The sequence below is a fragment of the Brassica napus genome, chromosome C4, assembly GCF_020379485.1.
Source record: "Brassica napus cultivar Da-Ae chromosome C4, Da-Ae, whole genome shotgun sequence".
NCBI lineage: Eukaryota > Viridiplantae > Streptophyta > Magnoliopsida > Brassicales > Brassicaceae > Brassica > Brassica napus.
Genome location: NC_063447.1, coordinates 2,256,256 through 2,277,643, shown reverse-complemented (window position 1 = coordinate 2,277,643; position 21,388 = coordinate 2,256,256). Strand labels below are relative to the sequence as shown.

The following is a 21,388-nucleotide window of genomic DNA, read 5'->3' as shown; positions in this document are numbered from 1 at the left end:
AGTTTCGAGTCCGTCTCGATTCGACAACACGCGTCAACACTAAACCTTGAACCGGAATATGCAAAATCAAATCCGAAGAAGAAGAGCCAAGACACGCGGATGAAACATATACCATCAACGAAGAAGGATGAGTACTTGTTGCCGGTACGTGGAGGTTTGTTGCTCCGAATAAATAAGATACGGCTTAGTGTTGACGTTGGGCTCGTACGGGTTTAGGAATGGTGCGCCAAGTAATCGATCATGGATTTGGAGTTGATCGGACATGGATCGACAAAATAATGAAAGAAGGCTTTGGTTGTTGTTTGAGTTTTGGTGTTTGTGTGTGTTGTATATTTACAAAGTAGAGTGAGTGAGAGTGAGAAGTGTATTTATAGACACTGTTAATGTTGCGTGAGTAAACAAACTCGTTCGTAACGGTAAAATTTCTCAAGTTTCGAGTCCGTCTCGATTCGACAACACGCGTCAACACTAAACCTTGAACCGGAATATGCAAAATCAAATCCGAAGAAGAAGAGCCAAGACACGCGGATGAAACATATACCATCAACGAAGAAGGATGAGTACTTGTTGCCGGTACGTGGAGGTTTGTTGCTGCGAAGAAATAAGATACGGCTTAGTGTTGACGTTGGGCTCGTACGGGTTAAGGAATAGTGCGCCAAGTAATCGATCATGGATTTGGAGTTGATCGGACATGGATCGACAAAATAATGAAAGAAGGCTTTGGTTGTTGTTTGAGTTTTGGTGTTTGTGTGTGTTGTATATTTACAGAGTAGAGTGAGTGAGAGCGAGAGTGGGAGTGAGAAGTGTATTTATAGACACTGTTAATGTTGCGTGAGTAAACAAATTCGTTCGTAACGATAAAATTTCTCAAGTTTCGATTCCGTTTCGATTCGACAACACGCGTCAACACTAAACCATGAACCGGAATATGCAAAATCAAATCCAAAGAAGAAGAGCCAAGACATGCGGATGAAACATATACCATCAACGAAGAAGGATGAGTACTTGTTGCCGGTACGTGGAGGTTTGTTGCTGCGAAGAAATAAGATACGGCTTAGTGTTGACGTTGGGATCGTACGGGTTTAGGAATGGTGCGCCAAGTAATCGATCACTGATTTGGAGTTGATCGGACATGGATCAACAAAATAATGAAAGAAGGCTTTGGTTCTTGTTGGAGTTTTGGTGTTTCTGCGTGTTATATTTTTACAGAGTAGAGTTAGTGAGTGTAAGAGTGAGGGTGGAACTGAGAAGTGTATTTATAGACACTGTTAATGTTGCGTGAGTAAACAAACTCGTTCCTAACGGTAATATTTCTCAAGTTTCGAGTCCATTCGATTTGACAACAAGCGTGCGTTTCTCATAACGGTTGGTTTTTTATGGAAAATTGAATCTATTTATTAAGACCGGCGTTTTAACACAGAAGTACATTGTCTTAACGGTAAATTTTTTTTAAAAAAATTGAATCTATTTAATAAGACCGGCGTTTTAATACAGAAGTACATTGTCTTAACAGTAAGTTTTTTTGGAAAAAAAATTGAGTTTTTTATTAATACCAGCGTTTTAACACGGAAGTACAGTGTCCTAACGGTAATATTTATTAAGACCGGGGTTTTATTAAGACCGGGGTACATTGTCCTAACGGTAATATTTATTAAGACCGGGGTTTTAAGACGGAAAATTACATTGCCAAATTTCTATTCTTTTTACTCTTTTTTACTTTATTATTATGGGGCTTTCTAAATATTTTGTTAATATACGAAGGCCATCCGCTAACCGAAAATATAAAGCCCATTAAGGCCCAATTTAATGAAAAGGCGTGTTTAACCCGGATCCACCGGGTTTTCAGAGAAGTTAGTTTTTGTAAAGTTCGGCTTCTTCGCTTCTCTTCCGTTTTGCTACTCTCTCCGGCGAGAAGAAGGTAAGAAGAAGAAAGCTTCTTCCGATTCCAAAAGTCTCCCTCTTTTCGCTTCTCTCTGTTTCTCAGCAATTCAGAGTTCTAATCGCTCGTTTGTTGATTAGGTTATCGTTTTCTTCCTCAGGAAACACAAAGCTCAGATCATCTGCGAAGCCTCTTTTCGTGTTTAGGTCTCGAAGATAGTAACATAATTCGAAGATTCCTGGTAAAAAAATCTATCCTTTATAGATATAAGTTGGTGACAGTGAAGCTTGATGCCTATGCCTGTTAACTGTTCGTTTAAATTCCCAAGAGAATATTTAGTGGACGTATTGTACAATGCACTTCCTTGAGAAACTGAATATGGAACTTTCCTTTTTTTTGTTGGCTTTGGTTTTCCTTTTCCTTTTGGTGATATCCTTTTTTTTTTTTCATGTTTATCTTAATTTAGTTATAATTCCTTTTCTTACAAGGAATAGGGTTTTTATTAGTTAGCTATATAAACAAACGATCCCTTGACTCTTGTGAGGAGGATACGTTTTATATCTTGATTATTAATCTAAGGAGCTTTGGTGATCTCAATCCCTAACGCTGATAAATTCTTCACCTTTACTATAACTGCAGGCGTCTCTGCTATACTACCAGTGGCTCCAATACCGATGGTTCGACACCCTCCACTTGCACGCCCACCTGCTTTCAGGCCACCACAAAACGGTGGAGCCAAAGCAGATGATGAGCGTTACGTGATATCTGAAGAGAGCAGGCAAGTCAGAGAAAGACAAGAAAGGGCAATGCAGGAGTTGCTGAGAAAGCGCCGCGCTGCTGCTATGGCAGTGCCGACGAACGACAAATCCGTTAGAGGCCGGCTTAGACGGCTTGGGGATGCCATTACTCTATTTGGGGAACGGGAGATGGAGAGGAGAGCTAGGCTGGCTCAGCTTATGGCCAGGCTCGATATCGGCGGGCAGTTGGATAGACTGCTTCGAGCTTACGAAGAGGAAGTGGAAGATGAAGAAGAAGAAGTTCAGTACCTTTTTTTCACTGAGGGGCCAAAGGAGCTTAGAGAGGCTAGAATAGACATTGCTAAATATTCTATCAAGAGAGCTGCTGTGAGGGTTCAGCGTGCGAAGAGGAGGAGGGATGATCCTGATGAAGATGTGGATGCAGAGACTAAGTGGGCTTTGAAGCAGGCTAAAGGCATGGTCCTTGATTGCAGTAGCTTTGGAGATGATCGTCCTCTTACTGGCTGCTCCTTCTCAAGAGATGGAACAATACTTGCCACGTGGTAATGTCTCATTCTCACTCTCAAGCATATACTTTTTATATAGTTTCACAATTGTTTAGTAAATTTTTGTTTGTTTTTCTTTGGCTAGTTCTCTAAGTGGAGTTACTACGTTATGGGAGATGCCTCAAGTGACAAACACGATCGCTATCTTGAAAGATCACAAAGAGCGTGTAACTGACGTAGTCTTCTCCCCTGTGGACGATTGCCTAGCAACCGCTTCTGCTGACAGAACTGCAAAGCTGTGGAAAACCGATGGAACGCTCCTACAAACTTTTGAAGGTCATTGGGACCGTCTTGCACGCGTTGCCTTCCACCCATCTGGGAAGTACCTCGGGACGACGAGCTTTGACAAAACATGGAGACTGTGGGATGTAAACACAGGAGCAGAGCTGCTTTTGCAAGAAGGTCACAGTCGCAGCGTCTACGGAATTGCGTTTCAGCAGGAGGGGGCATTAGCAGCATCCTCTGGGCTTGATTCGCTTGCACGGGTTTGGGATCTACGCACTGGTAGGAGTATTCTGGCCTTCCAAGGACACATCAAACCGGTAAGAACCAAGTTTTGTTCCTTTTGATCATTTATTATTTATTAAACTTTTTGTTAATCTCCTCTGTTATTTATGCTTTTACAGGTTCTTTCAGTGAACTTCTCTCCGAATGGGTATCACTTAGCATCTGGTGGTGAGGATAGTCAATGCCGTATATGGGATTTAAGAATGAGAAAGTCATTGTACATTATACCAGCTCATGCTAACCTCGTGTCTCAAGTGAAGTATGAACCACAAGAAGGCTACTTCCTGGCCACTGCCTCATACGATATGAAAGTCAATGTAAGTCCTTCTCTACTCCTTTGCCTAAGTTTTCCTTAAAAATCAGTCTTTTTGTTTCATTTGCTTATAGTTTGATTCTGTTTTCTATAACCAGATATGGTCAGGGAGAGATTTCTCGCTTGTTAAAAGCTTAGCAGGACACGAGTCAAAAGTCGCCTCTCTAGATATCACTGCAGACAGCTCGTGTATCGCAACTGTATCACATGACCGTACTATCAAGCTCTGGACAAGCAGTAGCAACGAAGAAGAAGACCAAGGCGGAGAAACAATGGACATAGATCTCTAACTTCTTTATTCATCATATTTCGCAAGAAGGATTTAGAGATTAATTTTTTACAGAGAATCTTTGAAAGGGTATTGATTTGTAATCTTGTTGAGGATTATCCAAACTCAGGATTATGATACATTGTCTGAACTTTGATTCTCTGAGATACTATTACTTGACACATGTTAACAAAACAAGTTACATTGCAATATTAGATTGTACAAGGAACATAAGTTATGTTCTGTATGTGTGATTTGTCTCAGGAACAGAGAGACAGGATCTTCCGAAGACTCTTCGGGATGCAAGTTTACTTGTACCAGCCAGCTAGAAAGTGTCGAAGTAAGAAACAGAAGGCACACGCTAGAGCCTGTAGTAGAAACAAACAGAGTATCACAAAACCAGTAGCCATTATTTTCATTCTATAAAAATGGTGATGCACATGTATCTTGAGAGCTACCTGGAAAGCGAGAAGATGGATGCACAGAGACTTTTCTGATCTAGGGCCAAACAACCTCAAGTAAACGTTGACTAGCGTCCCGTCCTTTGTTCCGGTCAGTAATCCGGTTGCAGGATCAAACCTGTATGTTCCAAAAAAGACAAGTTGAGTTTATGTGTCTGTTCTTTAATCAATCCACAAAGATGGTTACCTTGGGAGACGATGGCGTGGACATTTCACAATGCCAGCAAGCTGAAGAGTTATATGTAGTATGTTAGATGGTTAAACACATGAGTTCACAAGATTATAAGTATGCTGGAGAAGTGTGTACTTAGATATGAACCTGAGGAAGCGACAACAGAAAGTTCAGAACTTGAGGAAGAAAGAATATAAGGAGGGTTTCACTGCATTCAGAAGAGTAAGATGGCATAGTAATTAGTTGCAGGATCATACACTAACTAGATACATGATGCAAATGATGAATCTGAGCATAAATAATAAGAATCTAAAAGGAAAATATTTTCTATGAAAAGGCCATAGATTTGGAAATATACCTGAAGTGACCCAAAATGCCAACAACTGCCATAGTCATTCCGGCAAACACTGTGTAAGTGTCTCCAACAAAAACTGAAGAAGGATACCTAACAACATAAGATACCAATAACTGGTCAGACAAAAAGCAATACTCCAACAAAAAGAAAAAATAAGTTTAAAAAAGTTTCTTTACCAATTGAAAGCAAGCAATGCCAAGGAAGTTGCCATCAGCGGTTGAGTAAGGTATATCGAAAAGGCATGAGCCTGGTGATACTCAGGATCAGTAGATGATCCGATTTGCATAACGTTGTGTATCAAGATCTACAAGTAACAGGGACGCATCACATCTCAAACCCAAAAAGGAAACAGAAAGAGAGAAACTCAGAGACAAAAGACTCACCGCAGCGGCAGTAACAACAGTTTGACCAATCTCAAGGCCATTCAAACCAGCGTGAATGTTTATAGAGTTTGTACAAAAGACGGCAAGTAACCCCATATATAACTTATATATCCTTCCTGCAACATTGAAACATCTATTGAGCTAATCATGAATCATTATACCTTAACATGGTAACATGCAACAAGAATCAGTACCTAGATCAAGCACTTCCAAGCCAACATAAGCAACTAGAGGTTTCGGTATAACAATTGTTGTATGTCCAGCATAAGCCATCAACAGTGGAAGAGTAGCAAAAGACGGCAACACAAGTTTCCTGTTGTTTAAAATTAACAAAGAGTCAAGTAAATATCATCAAAACCAAATACAGAAAGAGAAAAAAAAATTGAACTTACACTCTCCAAGGAACATCAAGAACATCATCTACAAACCCAAGCAAAATCATGAAGCAGATAGATGCTAGTGCTGCATTATACTCCACAAGCCACTACACAGAATCACCAACCACATTCAAGAACATTGATAAGACCATGATTCTAAAAATCAGTCTAGGCGGCAACACGGTCCTACCCGAAACAATTTTTTAAAAATCCAATTTATACAACTTAACTTGGTTATATTCTAAATCGGTTAAATTAGTTTAAATCTGTTAAATTAAACAATAATGTTATACAACTCCACAAATTTGTCAAATTTCTTTTATCCGAATAATTTTATAAGTAAACCTAAAAACAAAAATATCTTATAAAATGAATAGACCCAAATAATCTGTCTAGTCATTAGTCCTCTAAGCGCCTAGTTACTCCGAAAGAGGACCTCTCTATCAGCTACAAACAATCGAAAGACAGTTCTTCCTTCCAAATGGATTCACACCAGGCAGCAACACGGTCCTACAAACAATTTTTTTTTTAAAATCCGATTTATACGACTTAACTTGGTTATAAGTGTTCTAAATCAGTTTAAATCGATCTAAATTAGTTTAAATCTGATAAATTAAACAAAAATATTATATAAATCCACAAATTTGTCAAATTTCTTTTGTTTTGTATATCGAATTTGATGATTCATCCGAATAATTTTATAATTAAACATACAAACTAACATATCTTATATAAACTCGTTAGTCCTCTGAGCGCCTAGTTATCGCCTAACCATTGGATAAGGCAAATCAGGACAAGGTCAAGCACACTTACATTCGAATCTTCAGTGAAATTGAAGTACTGAAATATAATCGCCACGATCAAGAACACAACACCAACGACAATACCCAACGACTCAGGCCTGTAATAACGAAAAAAGACTCACACTTTAATCTCCAGAATACATATTGAAAGGAAGAAACTTTCGATCAAAGACTCACACTTTAACCTCTCCCTGAGGCGTGCCTCTCTTATTGATATCGAAACCGAACATGTTACGCCTCAGAACGTATCTAGCAGCTACGGGGATCATCTTGAGCGTGACGAAGAAACCCACCAAGCTAAGCGCGGCGTTGATGAGGATGGAGCGTTTCAGCTCGGTGTCGACGGTGTAGTGGAAACAGAGGAGGTAGAGGTGGAGCGAGCAGAGGAGAGTTGAGATCACGAAGATTGATCCCAGTTTGGGAGGGGATAGATTGAATGCGTTGTTGTCGGGAGTGTTCCGGGTTGTCTTCTGATCCGATGGGTCGGGTTTAGTGGAGATTGAGGTTGGAGAAGGTCGCTTACGAGCTGCCATGGCGGATCTGTTCGGTTGAATTCGTTTACTTTCCCCGCGTCTGCTTCTAAGCACGTTTCGCTGAAAGATTTGGTGCTCTTCAGGCGTCACGGAACCAATAGGAATCTGCCGTTTGGTGTAATACGACACCGTGTCATCCACGTATGATTTTACGATTTAAAAGTCACACAAATACCAACTCAGAGGTTATTTGATCTAGGGAAATTGCACCCAATAGACACAAAAGAAAACAAAATTCACTACCTAACTAAAAACACCCCCTCTCTCTTACTTTCTCTTCCTATCTCTCTCTACTCTCTCTCTAAATCTAATTTCCCTTCTTTTTTTTTGGCTATCTAGCAAATAACCTCTTTGATTTAACCTTAAGGGAAACATCAATACAAGTTTTTTGATGATATTACATTGTGATGAAGACAGTGAATTTTAGGCTTTGAGTTTAAAAATATAGAAAAACAGAATTGGTAAAAATAATGAATTTAAGAGAAATTTTGCTTAGGAAAAAAAATAATGTTTTTTGCTTTGGATTAAGAATTTGATATAAATTACAGTAGAGTTACAGAGCCTAAGGCCCAGTGGCCAAGTAACCCAACACACTAATAAGAACCTGATTTGAAACACAACAATAGAAACAAAACCAGAAAAATTATAATCCAAAATGAACTTTGCTTTGAAATGATACTGATATTTACAAGGCTACCAAAATTAGGAAGATAATATAATTTTAGGAAATGATTTCAGAAAATAATAGTTTACAATATTACTAATATACTCCTTACGTTTCATTTTAATTGTCATTTTAGGTTTATGCACACAGATTAAAAAATATTTAATTTTATATATTTCCAAAAAAAATCATCATTACCTATACATCTAACCATATTTTAACTAATAGAAAAATAAAATAGAAAATATTGTTGATAAATTTTGTATTGAAAACATAAAATGACACTTAATGAAACAAAATTTGAACTCTAAAACGACAACTAATATGAAACGGACGAAGTACGACCTAATTTTACTAAATTCTATTTTCATCAATGTGTGTTTTTTGTTTATATAGTGGTTGAGGAAAACTATGCATAAAGACAGAAAAAGACAGGACAGTAAAATAAAACTAGAATAAAACTTGTCTCAATTATTTAAGTGAACGTGATCCTCGTGTCGGTCTCTCTAGAATAACCACTTGGTCCAAACCACTGAGATCTGAACTTTTTGTTCATCTCCAAACCTTTTCAACTCACTAAAGATGCTCAGGTTAGCTTTGTTTCTATTTGTATTATGCTTTCTCACAACGTCTTCCTCTGCGAGATCCTTCGTCACCACAAAACCTAGGCCGGTTGATTCGTTTCTCCCTAAACCAAAGCTAGAGGTAATAACAAATCATGAATCATTTGTAAGATTCTTGATCCAGGAGCTAAGAAAACAACCTAGCTACAACTGATGGTCGATTGATTCGTTTTCTTTGTGCATTTTGGCTCCAAAAAATAAATAAATCAGAATGCGGGTGTGTGTTCTTACACGGTGATCATTAAGACAAGCTGTTCCTCGGTGTCTTACACCAGAGATAAGATCAGTATTGCCTTTGGTGATGTGTACGGCAACGAGGTAAACTGTTTTTTCTTTCTGTTTCATTGTTCCTTAACCTTCAAACAAAGTTCACAAAGTTTCTGTAGTGCTATCTTAAGATGCAAACAAACTGGCTTAGGTTTAAGTTCCGATCACAGATTATCAGATAAAACAGCTAATTTGAGAAAATTAGATCTAAAAGTTTCTATTTTCTTGGTCAACGATTATATTTTCTCATGTGACGTCAGGAACGTAAAAATTAAGCGTAGGGTTTTGTTTATTTATTTATCTTTTTCATGTTTTCAAACCATACAGAAATGAAATAAAAGTATAGTATACTTTAAGTATTAACTTGCATTTTGATAGTTACAATATACCTTTTCTTTTAGATATCCTTTTTTTTTTGCTTAAGGTATACGTGAAGAGACTAGACGATCCACACTCAAGGGCATTTGAAAGGTGTTCTTCCGACACATACAGGATAACAGGACCGTGTATGCGCGACGTATGTTATCTCTACCTACTCAGACAAGGATACGACGGCTGGAAACCAGAGAACGTCAAGATCTATGGCTCATACATCAGATCAGTCACTTTCTACTATAACCTCTTCTTGCCTAACTCCGTTTGGTACGGCTTCAACGTCTGCAACGGCATTGCCAATGCCAATGATAAGTCTTCTCAACCCATCATAGCCTCCATTGCAGCTATATAAAGATTATTTAAAAAAAAACAAATGGTTGATTATCTGTGGAATTGCAATGTGTATTTGTGAGAAAAACATGCATGTTATATAATGCCTTGATTTAAATATGAGAAATTCTTCGGGATAACTCTTTTTAGTTTATTATGAAAATTTCTCAATGATGTTTTTTTAGTTTATTTTCACAAAAATAGTCCTCAATTGAGAAAATGATCAAAATAAGTTTTATTAAAAAATAAATATACATTTTTATTCTAGGGTTAAGTAATCTAGACTTAGGATTTAGAGTTGAGGGATAGAGTTTTAGGAATAAGATTTCAAATTTTACTGAGTAAAAAATAAATATTAAAAATTAAAAATTTTAAAATAAAAAAAATCTATTTTGATAATTTTTTTCGGAGAACTATTTTTGTGACAAAAACTTAAAAAATATTATTTGAGCCCTTTAAATAATTTATATTATTATGGTAGCTCTTTACTATATAACTTGAGCCACTCAAATGTCTCAGAAGACAAACTTAAAAGTAAAAGATTGTGAGATTTCCTAAGGCAAAGAGAGAGAGGTCTCGAGTTCGAAATCACAAGGACTCTACAAACTGAGTAACTTGAAGCTCAAGTTGTTGCTTCAAGACGCAGTTCATTAACCATTCACTGCTGAATGTCCAAACCCTCTTCTTTGCTGCCCTTAAAGCCTCTGCTGTGTCTTCTTCGCACCCTATGTATATCGTTTTAGATGCCTCTTTTACCTTATCAACTCCTCTAATCACCTGAAAAAGTTCCAAAAGGTGGATTAGAATGTGGAAGCTTCTTGTGAAAGAAGACACTTAGAGAGAACTTACATTTCCACCAGCAGATTTTATGATAGCAGATGAAGTTTCAATAGGCAACCGAACGTGAGGTCCAACGCACACGTCGTATCCTTTGAGCAACGAGTTTGGTCTAGTTTTTGCTCTAAGAACTGTGCTTTTCAGATCGGTTTCATACTTCAACTGGTAGTCTTCGTCGTGCAGTATGTGTGAGGCTTCATCTAATGCAACAAATAGTGTCATCAGCAGAAGAGTTCAGACAATAATATTATATTAATAACAACACACCAGAGAGAGAGAGAGAGAGAGAGAGAGAGAGAGAGAGAGAGAGAGAGAGAGAGAGAGAGAGAGAGAGAGAGAGAGAGAGAGAGAGAGAGAGTTCATCTTACTAGCAAAGCTGCCTTGCCGGAAGCTTTCTTTTAACCAACTTGGAGACACGATCCAAGCCCTGCAACCATTCTTATGATAAACACATAGTTTGGTAACAGTCAAACATGATGCTAGTAAGTTTAGAGACTAACCCAGAGCAAAGAGCAGTGCAGAAGTTAAGCGTTTTCCTGAGTTTTCCGGTGACGATATGTGTGCTCATGTTGCCGTCCAAGGTCACATCCCCACCTAGTTTTCTTATTACCTGTAATGAGGAATCAGAAGACAACATAAGGCGAATAGAAAAACACATCTGAGTAAATTATATTTATCCAAGTACCTCTGTTAACCAAGCTCGTTTGTTTTCATCTCCAATGTCCATCAACAAGATTCTGTAGTTTTCACCATTGTTTCTTTTGCAAATTGTGGGCAGAGGGTTCTTGGTTGAATCCACTTGGAAGGAAGAAGTGATAGCCAGATCTTGTTTAGCTATCTTAGTGTCATTATTGCGGTTTGCTCTGATCCTTTTGGATTGTAGAGAAGACAGTGAAGCTTCCTCCCAAGATCTCTTCAAGCCAGGTGTGGAATCACTGTCAGCTGTGGTAGCTTGATCAGAGACCACTTTCTCTTGTTCTTTTCCTGTGGTGGTTGAGTCCATTGGACTTCTGATAGTAGAGAGACCTGTGTATGGAACATTGTAACAAAAATGTAAGGCTTCTCAATAAAATAAAAATGCTTTGTGATATGTCATTAAAAGACTTACAGTCAACATAAACGCTTTCACCAAAGCTCTCTCCAAGTTTAACTGAATCTCCAGGCACAGGACTAACAGAAAGTTCCTTTTTGAGATGAGAAAGCATGAGAGTTGAACCGCCGGGGAAACACAAGGCTTTTCGAATGTTAGACTTAATGAGTAACCTCTTTGCTTTTCCCTTCTGGTCTACCTCTGCTAATGTTGTAAACCCCTGAAAATGTACTCAGTAGAATTACAGAGAGCCCACAGCCAAAGCACTTCAAAAATATAGCTTAGTTTGAATCCAATAAACAATGGAAGAGAAAGCAAACATAATCACCTGTTTAACCCAGAAGCCTTCAGATTCTTTGTCTGCCCAACAGTATATAGTCCGAATGCCAACATTATGAAGCCTCTTCATTAATTCTTCATAGACGAGTTTACCAAAACCCTGTAAATGTATCAATTAAACCGCAATCTGTTTAGTTTTTGATTAGGTTGCTATCTTTAGAAAAACCAGTTGCAAAAAGAAGAAGATAAACTTTACAACTCTACTAAACACTTGAAAGCCAGTATGCAACTATTGAACACAAGACCTTTGGTAAAGCATTTAGCAATAAAAGCCATTACTATTTAAAATGAATAAGAGAAAGAAAAAAACGAACCTTTTTCTGGTGTGTAGATGTTACAGCAGCAAGAGGTATCTCAGCATACTGAGTATCAGAAGGGACTATCTGATAGGTGATTGCAGCAAAGATCTACAAAAAGCACACACCAATAGTAATCAAATTTTACAGTTGCACACAAACTAAGACCATAATCTGTTCTCGTACTGGAACAAAAAGAGCAAACTCTTGAATGCAAATAATCTTCAATCAAATTGTGAAAAAAAAAATAAAGCCACGTAGTTATTTAAGATTCATCCAAGGCATAGGCTGCTTTTGATCAGAGGCTAAAAGCTTATTTTACCTTATCTGAGACTCCGGACTTCAAAACCAATGAACAATACTTGCTGCATGTAACGGAACAAATAAAATATTTGAAGATTGGAACCATTTCTATAAGCCTAATTGGCTAAATAAACTTATAACATTTGGTTTTGAATCGGTAAGAGAGAGTGCTAAGCTGGAGAATATTACCCTTTAGAGACGCATCTCTCAAGGAAAGCAGATTGCTTTCGAGTGTTGGAAGCGTAGTTCATGTCAGGTAGCTCTTTACTATACAACTTGAGCACTTGCTGAATCGAGAAAAACAACGAGTAAAGATCAAAACTTTCAAGTGGGTTTGGTGAGAGAAGACTAACCTCGAGATGGGTTTTGGTGAAATCATCTTCGTCTCGAGGATTGAGAAGAAGAAACATGTGTTGTTTCGGATAAGCTGAAGAAGAAGGAGAAACGATTGTCTCCTTCTCTGCACAATCAATTATCGAGAGATCAGTCAAAAACACCCGAAGATTTCATTCTATTTGACCGGAGAAATCAGTAAAGGTTCGAGCTTTCTCACCGATACGGTGGAGTGACGACTGCATCGGCGGCGGTGCTCTCTTCGGCGCCATTTTGAAAGTTTTTTAGTAAGAAAAATAAATATTAATGGAAATGATACGTCGAGGCTATTAAATATGCCTACCAAGTGCATTCAAGGCCCATCTTCTAAAAGGCCCAAAACCAGAGTTTCATTTGTTTTTTCTTCTTGGGTAACTTTTACTAATTCCGGTTTAAATTCGGGACATGTTCTTCTGGTCTGGTTTGTGGGTTCTCATAACCCACTTGGAAGATTGAGTTTGCTGTTTGAAGATTAGGTTTTTTCTAGTATGAATTGATGCTGATGATGATGATAGACATTGATATGATTCGAATGAGAGAAGGAGCTAATAAACTTGGACAGTGTTTGAAGGCAATTCAACATGCAGACACCGGACGTTCTGTACACTTAACGTTCTGTACACTTAGGCTGGGTTAGAATCCTGGTTTGGTATGAATACAACAGGGCATCTATATTATTAAAAGAGAAGTACCCATTTGAAATTTTTTTTACTTCATTAATTAAATTCTTTTTTTTTTTGTCTTTTTCAGTTGCATTTATGAAATATCCTAAAACGAATAAAATTGTCTAATTTATTATTTATCTTTTCAGTTACATTAATGAAATATGCTTAAATGAATTTAAACTTTCTATTTTATTGCTTGTATTTTTCAGTTACCTTAATGAAATATCCTTAAATAAATTTGGATATAATGTCATTTAATCAACCAAAAAAACTCATGAGTTATCCTTACGTGCATAATTTTAATAATGGAGATTTTTAAAAACGTGCATCATTAAAATGTTATCTAAAACATGCAGCACTAATATATAACATGCATCAATAAAACTAGAATTTGACTCACACAATTGTACGGATATTATTTTCAGTTGATTAAATTTAAAAATAATTATTTATTCAAAAAATATTTAAGAATGGCTATGTTTGTAAAAATTATATGGTATTATTTGCTCATAACTCATTTGTCATTTGATAAATTGTTAGAAAGAAAATTTTAGCATAATATAACTCAGTTGTCATTTGCTAAATTTATGGTTTTTATTTATATTTTTTATTATTTAATTATAATATTTCATTTTATATTTGAAAGATAAATGAATTTTTTTTCAAACAATATTTTTGTAAATGTATTTTTTAAAAATAATCAATTAAAATTGTTATTATCATTTAATATCATTATTTTTGACGTAAATTGAGTTTTCGTTTACATCAAAACTTATCATATTTTAGGATGATTTTAATTTAAATTTAAATTTTCATATTTTTCAAACAAATTCTAAAAAGATTTTTTATATATTTTGTTATAATTGTTAAAAAAAATATTGAATTGTATTTCAAATAAAAAGATAAAGATATTAAAAATATTCTAATTAAAATATGTAAAATTTAATATAGTTTTAAGGAAATGGTCAAAATAAAAAAACTACACATAAAATAATCATGATTTTTGTTAACTGGACGGATCATTATTTATATGATATCGCACACGAAAGAAAAATTTTTGTTTTTAAAATTATCTAATTAACTTTATACTTATTTTTTTTATATTTTTTATATGATATCACACATTCGTAAAAAAATAGATAGTTTAAGATGCAAAAAAAAAATATTTACTTAATGAATATAATATGAACGAATATTACAAATACATCATTTAATAAAATAAATAATTAAAAACTGAAAATTCATACCCGCACTAGGTTTAGTAATTATTTAAGTAGAATGTATTCAACATCTTTTTCTTACCCACCAACCAGTAGTAGTCTGTGACTGTTGATTATGGAAACAGAAAAGTAGCTAAGACGTCAATATCAAGAATTGAGAGAATAAATAAGATGTTTATGTTATAATGCAGACTATTAATTATGGTTATTATGTACATTTAATCATGGAAAATCATCTTTTAACGTCCGGAACATCGTGGCCCAATGGTAAGGACGGGCTCTTTCCTGCACCCAGGTTGCGAGTTCGAATCCTGCCGGAGGGAACTACCTCATGATGTCTCTGGACACCCCACACGGATATGGGTTCATGCTTTAGGGTCCATTTGCATACCCGGAGAGAGGGTCTATCTGTGGGCTGCACCTCCCCTTGGAGATTAGTCTGGGCCCTTCCATAGGTCCGGGATACCCCAGGTTAAACAAAAAAAAAAAAAAAAAATCATCTTTTAGCACTAAGAAGAAACAACCAACGAAATTGGTATTATTGTTTTTTTAATTTAACTTAAAACAAACAGAGAGATAATATCTGGAAAGGGCAGAAACCTCGTGAAAGTTGTTGTGATACTTAACATATAACTAACTATACGTGGTTGGTTACATGGTTATTATTAACGATTGGGATAAAAACGCGTGTTACTTAAAACACTCTCCTCCTCGTTTCCATCTCCTTCACTTTCTCTAACGCCTCCTATAACTACTCTCACTTTTGTGGATCTTAGGGGTGTGCACTGTGCTTCATCATCTCCTCCTCCTATCTATCGTCTACATTTGTTTCTTGACGTACACGTTTCTACAGGTTACCAGAAACCTAACAATGAGCCAACCTCCCGTCGGTGTTCCTCCTCCTCAAGGTTCTCTCTCGCCCATTCCATCCTTATATTTCTTTTAGATCTGATCATCTCCGTGCTTAGCTTTTGATGAGATCTGATAATCAGGTTATCCGCCGGAGGGATATTCAAAAGATGCTTATCCACCGCAAGGATATCCTCCTCAGCAGGGATATCCGCCACAAGGCTACCCTCCGCAGCAGGGATATCCGCCGCAAGGCTATCCACCACAAGGCTATCCACCGCAGCAAGGATATCCACCACAGCAGGGATATCCTCCGCAAGGTTATCCTCCTCCGTATGCGCCTCAATATCCTCCGCCACCGCCGCAGCAGCATCAGCCACAAAAGTCCGGTCCTGGATGTCTAGAAGGATGGTATGTCCAAAAATACACTCGATCTAATCATATCTATGTAGACTGGCTATATTATTAATTATTTTCACTGTTTGATTATTTAACGTTCAGATTCTTTGGAAAAAAAAAGTCTAATGTGGTTACACCTAGAATATTTCTCTGTATAGCTAGCATCCTAATTAAAGAGTGTGAAATTGCATCCATATTGCGTATGTTTAGGATGAACATGCTTGCCATCTTGTTAATTTGCATCAACCATTTAAATATTACCGGTTACTACATTGCCCGCTTAATTGAAACTAGACATACTTATAGCTACTGTTGTTAACAAATGTTTTGTTTTATTTTTGCAGTCTTGCTGCTCTGTGCTGTTGCTGTCTCTTGGATGCTTGCTTCTGATTGGAGTATGTGCTCTCAGAGCTTTTGATTTATTTGCAAGAAAACTGTTTAGCAACACAAGAACCTTAAGTAACTTATGGGATATAAAAATGATGAATTGCTGATACTATAATCTCTTGTCTATTCGCTATCTTTCGTTATGTTTTTGTCTTCTTGAGTTCATAAATTATGTTTCTATCCACGTTCTAGCTCAGGTTTGGATTTAAGACTAATGGGAATGTAAATTGCTTGGTATGAATGAATGCACTATTCCTTTGCCTCAGTCTATTGCTTTCTCTCTACATGTGTTCATAATTCGTATTATCAAATCTTCAATGATTTTAGTTACTTCCGTATATCATTGATTCTTCATTAATTCATATATAATATTATTGCAAAAAATGTAGTTTCGTTTTCAAGTGGCCATGTTCTCTGCAAACCAATCCACATGGCCCACATGGATTGATTCTTCCATTAATGTTGTTAGGTAACTGTTGTAATCTGGGAGAGAACAAAACACTCTTCAAAGTTCAAACATATCAATGCTACGGATGAAAGGCCCCTAGATGAAACTAGTAGCCAGGGCATGAAATTTCAAATATTAGAATATTCATTACAAATTATGTGTGATAATATTCCAGTACAAGTATTAAAATAAAAATAGCAAGATCTTATTCAGTCAAAACTATTTAAAAAAAGAGAGAAAGCCTAATTGGTAGAGTCACAATACTCAAGAAACGTAGCAGCAGCATCAGATGATCCACGCCGTTTTGTTTCGCCGTTGACATAACGAACCAAACCACTTTGGTTCTTTTCTCCAACAACGATCGCCATCTCTTTCTTGAATCCGTGTGAAGACAATGACTGAACACAAGGTTTGGGGGACTTGTCAGCGGTTTCTACACTACCTGGCTTCGGATAATAGAAATCTGTTGGGAAAAAATAGAACTGAAGAAGACCGGACATTGTATTTCTTTTCCAATCAAATCGAAAACTCAAAGTACGTTTGTGACCAGAGATAGTTGTCGTGTGTTAACGTATCTGCTTTATTTATAGAGGAATAATGGAAATAAGGAGCGGTTTTGGAACATTGGTTCTTGGGCTCTACGAGTTTTACTTGACGAACAAGTCTATGTTGGTTAGGGTCTGAAGAGTCTTTGTTCTGCCTTTGACGTTTTGACTTTAAAACTCGTCTAGAAGTATGGCAGGTATATTCTTAACTACTAGAACAATGATTTCCAAATGAGAAATTATTAGATTCACTGACCAATAGTGTTTGAGTATTTGATATTTGATATCTTTTAAAAAGAAAACAAAATTGAATTCCAAATAAGATTATATTTTTAAAATAAAATAATAAAAATATATAAAAATAGTTACAAAAAATAAATTAATTAATATTGTTAAGTCTTCAGCAAAATACTAAACCCTATACCCTAAATCCTAAACCCTAAACCCTAAACGTTAAACCTTAAACTTTGGATAAACTCTAAACCGTTGAAAAATCTTAAACCCTAAATCATACATTAAAAACTAAATTTTAATAACACTAAACCCTAAATCCTAATCACTAAACTCTTGGATAAACTCTGAACCCTTGGATAAATCATAAACTCTAGGGTTTAATTTTAAATATTTTTGATTTAGAGTTTATGATTTATCCAAGGATTCAGGGTTTATCCAAGGGTTTAGGGTTTAGTGATTAGGGTTTAGGGTTTAGTGTTATTAAGATTTAGTTTTTAATGTATGATTTAGGGTTTAAAATTTTTCAATGGTTTACGGTTTATCCAAGATTTAAGATTTATAATTTAGGGTTTGGAGTTTAGGATTTAGGGTATAGGATTTAGTATTTTGCTAACGGTTTAACAATATTTATTTATTTATTTTTTGTAACTATTTTTATGTATTTTTGTTGTTTTATTTTAAAAATATAATTTTATTTGGAAATTCAATTTTGTTTCCTTTTTAAAAAAATATCAAATATTAAATACTCAAACACTAATGGTTGGTGAATCTAGAGGTTCAACCCAAGAATTTTTCTTTCCATATTACTTTTGAACACATGATTTCCATATTACTATTTGTTTATTTATGGATACTTTCCATACCAGTGTTTTACAAGTTTCCATATCGCCCTTTGGATCATGCATGGATCTGATACTTGTACTCACTCCTATGGGGCTATAATACATATTCCCTCTGTTCTTGAAAGTAAGATTTTCTAGAGTATGCATGTTTATTAAGAATTTAATAAATGTTTATAATTTAATTTATTTTTTACTTTATTATACACTTTCCAATAACTTTCCACCAATGAAATTTAATCAATTCAAATATTCTCAATTAATGTTGCTCAAAAATATAAAAAAGTATCTTAACAATATAGAAAATATATCTTTGTGAAACAAGAAAAAAACCTAAAACATCTTCCTTTCGGGAACGGGGTAGTATATTACAAGCCCATTATAGTTAAACTAGATACCATTTAGAGCCCATACTCCGGTGAAATAACACATATAAGCTCTGACTCTGACCAGGACAATGTGTGCGCATTTGGCTCTGTTTCGGGATTATGCATGTGGTGTGCTCAGTTAATGAATAATGATTCTTGAAATATGAGATCTGAAGATGACGTTGGGGTTGAGGTTGGGGTTAGTGGTGAAAGTGTTTTTATGACCATTAATGAATAATGATTCTTGAAATATGAGATCTGAAGATGACGTTGGGGTTGAGGTTGGGGTTAGTGGTGAAAGTGTTTTTATGACCATCGATGATGTGATCTGTATAGGTGTTTTCGTCTTTTGGGGAATTGTCATTCGTTATTGCATCCGTTACGTAACGGTAATAAGACTGCTCCTAGTTATAGATTTGTAAAAGTTTCTTCAGGTACTGAGAAGGCAACAACAACATAAACACTATCGATATTGCCTCGTATTCGTTCTAGAATGATTACTGCAATCTTAAAATAATATTTTTGAATGTCAATAGATAATGTTAAAACTATTCGGTTATATCAACTTATGTCATCAGTTCTACACAAATTATTTTATAAGACCAGAGTCGGCCGTACCAAGTAGTGCGTCTTACGTTCTGTGAAGAAATTCTACTATTTTTATGTAGCCGGAAATATTGAATACGTCTTGCTAATGATATTTGACACTTTCTGGTTCATAAATCCTTAACAAAGAAAAACATAAACAAGCAACGTGTTTGGCCACGCCGATGTTTACTTTAGCACTAAAAGAATGTTATACAAAGTCATCCAATATTATTTGTTATTGTTTTAAAGCCTATCTCATGCAAATGCTGAGAAAAGTATCGAGTTCAAATTGACAATAAAAGTAACAACAACCTTTTTTCTTACCGATTTTCTTTCACGTGGTATGGAAAAAAGATTCTGAACCAATCTTAACGCTAATTGCCTAAAGTAAATAAACTCATTAAAAATAAATCAAAAAGGAAACTGATCGCTATAAAGGAAAAACATTTTCGTAATTCCCAACCAATCGATAAGTAAAAAAAAAGAAAAATTAGGTAAATGACTCATGACTAGACGACCACTCTGGGCCTGCATGTGTCTCTGACGATGTCAGACCATAGATATAAACCGAATCCAGACACAAACAAAGTCCTATGTAACGAGACAAGTACGTAGTTGTTTCTTAACTTAAACTCTTTAACCCCTAGTATTAGATTAAAAACAGTAGATAGATAGATACGTTTGTGTTTTTCTCCCAGTAGATACGTTGCATGTGTACGTTATACAAGAAGAAATAAAACTTGAATTGGTTAGTCATCGACTCATCGTAATAATAAATGAAAATCTAGAAATAAGGAAAATTTAAAATAATAAAAGCAAAAAAGGAAGAAAATAGAGGAATGAATGAAATATGATATGATAGTGTTTTAGGATATTTAAGTATCAAAATCATCGAACCACTCTATCCACGAAGCTTCGTGGAAGCTGCCATGGCTTCTCTCTTTCTCTCCCCATTTAATACCTTCCTTCCTCGCTCTTTCCTCTCACACCAACAAGATACTCAACAACAACATCTCCTCCTCCTTTTATCTTCTTCTCCGACATGAAGCTCGCCGCTAGCCTCAAGCGTGTGTTCCGCTCCAAGTCCAAAGGTTCTGTCTCAAGATCCGAACCGTCTTCCTTCAGCTCCGCCGCTTCTTCCTCCTCCTCCGACGGTGGCTCCTACGGTAACCTCAAGCCAGGCCCCGCCGCTACACCCGTCAGTGTTCTCCCGCAAAGCTCCGGTGATTTCTACTCCGAGCTGGTCGAAGCGTTTAAGTTGATAGACCGAGACGACGACGGTGTGGTTTCAAGAAAAGAACTCGCGGCGCTTCTTAGCAGGCTCAGCCCTGAACCGCCGAGTCAAGAAGAGGTGAGTATGATGCTCAGAGAAGTAGACGCTGACGGCTGTATCAGCCTCGAGGAGCTTGCTAGCCGCGTGGCTGGTTCAACCTCGGGGGAAGGGTGTGTAGAGACGGAGGAGATGAGAGAGGTGTTTGAGTTTTTCGACGCGGACCGCGACGGGAGAATCTCGGCGGAGGAGTTGCATAGAGTTTTTGGAGTTATCGGAGACGAGCGTTGCACGTTAGAGGACTGTGTGCGTATGATAGCGACTGTTGATAGGAACGGTGATGGTTTTGTTCGGTTCGATGACTTTTGCCGCATGATGGAGCTTCAGGCTCCAGCGATGAATGATCATCATTGAGTCATGTTGTATGATTGAAATGATAATGACATCGTGCCATGCTCTCTCTCTCTCTTTTTCTTTTTGCCTTAATATTACTTGTAATTTCTATTTTGCGGTGGGTTTTAATTTCGTGACGGAAAGCAAGTTAACCGTCGGTTTCTCTAAAATTTTACTCATGCACATGTGTCACTCTCCGGTTGGATTAAAAAAGTTTACTTATCATATACCATTGATAATCTTTTGTGTACTCAAAAACTATTGAATTTAAGATATGATAAAAATTGCACGACCCTTACCTTACTTTTTTTTTTTTTTGAATAAATGTAAAAT

The 21,388-nt window shown here is 36.4% G+C and overlaps 6 protein-coding genes across 7 annotated transcripts; 4 read left to right on the top strand and 2 right to left on the bottom strand.

Annotated features, from left to right (window-relative positions):
* Positions 1–1,814: 1,814 nt before the first annotated feature.
* Positions 1,815–4,480, top strand: LOC106396653 (U4/U6 small nuclear ribonucleoprotein PRP4-like protein). Of its 2 annotated transcripts, none has more exons than XM_048754440.1 (6): positions 1,815–1,918; positions 2,020–2,120; positions 2,519–3,179; positions 3,268–3,724; positions 3,809–4,006; positions 4,101–4,480. In XM_048754440.1, the coding sequence occupies exons 3-6, from the start codon at positions 2,554–2,556 to the stop codon at positions 4,290–4,292; spliced, it is 1,473 nt and encodes a 490-aa protein (XP_048610397.1). In that variant the 5' UTR covers positions 1,815–1,918; positions 2,020–2,120; positions 2,519–2,553; the 3' UTR covers positions 4,293–4,480. The 2 variants fall into 2 exon arrangements, with proteins under 2 accessions (XP_048610397.1, XP_048610398.1); XM_048754441.1 differs by having other exon boundaries at positions 1,830–1,918; positions 2,040–2,120.
* On the bottom strand, positions 4,364–7,454 carry LOC125585419 (UDP-N-acetylglucosamine--dolichyl-phosphate N-acetylglucosaminephosphotransferase-like). Its single transcript, XM_048754442.1, has 11 exons — positions 6,999–7,454; positions 6,832–6,919; positions 6,034–6,125; positions 5,836–5,954; positions 5,642–5,757; positions 5,435–5,562; positions 5,262–5,348; positions 5,051–5,111; positions 4,919–4,959; positions 4,729–4,849; positions 4,364–4,638 (listed from the first exon to the last, which is right to left on the bottom strand). The coding sequence occupies exons 1-11, from the start codon at positions 7,352–7,354 to the stop codon at positions 4,579–4,581; spliced, it is 1,269 nt and encodes a 422-aa protein (XP_048610399.1). The 5' UTR covers positions 7,355–7,454; the 3' UTR covers positions 4,364–4,578.
* Positions 7,455–8,449: 995 nt separating this feature from the next.
* LOC125585420 (embryo-specific protein ATS3A-like) lies at positions 8,450–9,753 on the top strand. Its single transcript, XM_048754443.1, has 3 exons — positions 8,450–8,723; positions 8,852–8,959; positions 9,333–9,753. The coding sequence occupies exons 1-3, from the start codon at positions 8,601–8,603 to the stop codon at positions 9,633–9,635; spliced, it is 534 nt and encodes a 177-aa protein (XP_048610400.1). The 5' UTR covers positions 8,450–8,600; the 3' UTR covers positions 9,636–9,753.
* Positions 9,754–10,029: 276 nt separating this feature from the next.
* LOC125585418 lies at positions 10,030–13,130 on the bottom strand. The gene is made up of 12 exons (XM_048754439.1): positions 13,032–13,130; positions 12,832–12,938; positions 12,668–12,765; positions 12,498–12,540; positions 12,194–12,286; positions 11,869–11,979; positions 11,559–11,760; positions 11,136–11,476; positions 10,951–11,060; positions 10,819–10,877; positions 10,463–10,650; positions 10,030–10,390 (listed from the first exon to the last, which is right to left on the bottom strand). The coding sequence occupies exons 1-12, from the start codon at positions 13,081–13,083 to the stop codon at positions 10,202–10,204; spliced, it is 1,593 nt and encodes a 530-aa protein (XP_048610396.1). The 5' UTR covers positions 13,084–13,130; the 3' UTR covers positions 10,030–10,201.
* Positions 13,131–15,385: 2,255 nt separating this feature from the next.
* On the top strand, positions 15,386–16,635 carry LOC106454511 (cysteine-rich and transmembrane domain-containing protein WIH2-like). Its single transcript, XM_013896630.3, has 3 exons — positions 15,386–15,643; positions 15,728–15,995; positions 16,328–16,635. The coding sequence occupies exons 1-3, from the start codon at positions 15,607–15,609 to the stop codon at positions 16,371–16,373; spliced, it is 351 nt and encodes a 116-aa protein (XP_013752084.2). The 5' UTR covers positions 15,386–15,606; the 3' UTR covers positions 16,374–16,635.
* Positions 16,636–20,119: 3,484 nt separating this feature from the next.
* Positions 20,120–21,287, top strand: LOC106396729 (probable calcium-binding protein CML35). Its single transcript, XM_013837203.3, has one exon. The coding sequence runs from the start codon at positions 20,435–20,437 to the stop codon at positions 21,074–21,076; it is 642 nt and encodes a 213-aa protein (XP_013692657.2). The 5' UTR covers positions 20,120–20,434; the 3' UTR covers positions 21,077–21,287.
* The last annotated feature ends 101 nt before the right edge of the window (positions 21,288–21,388 follow it).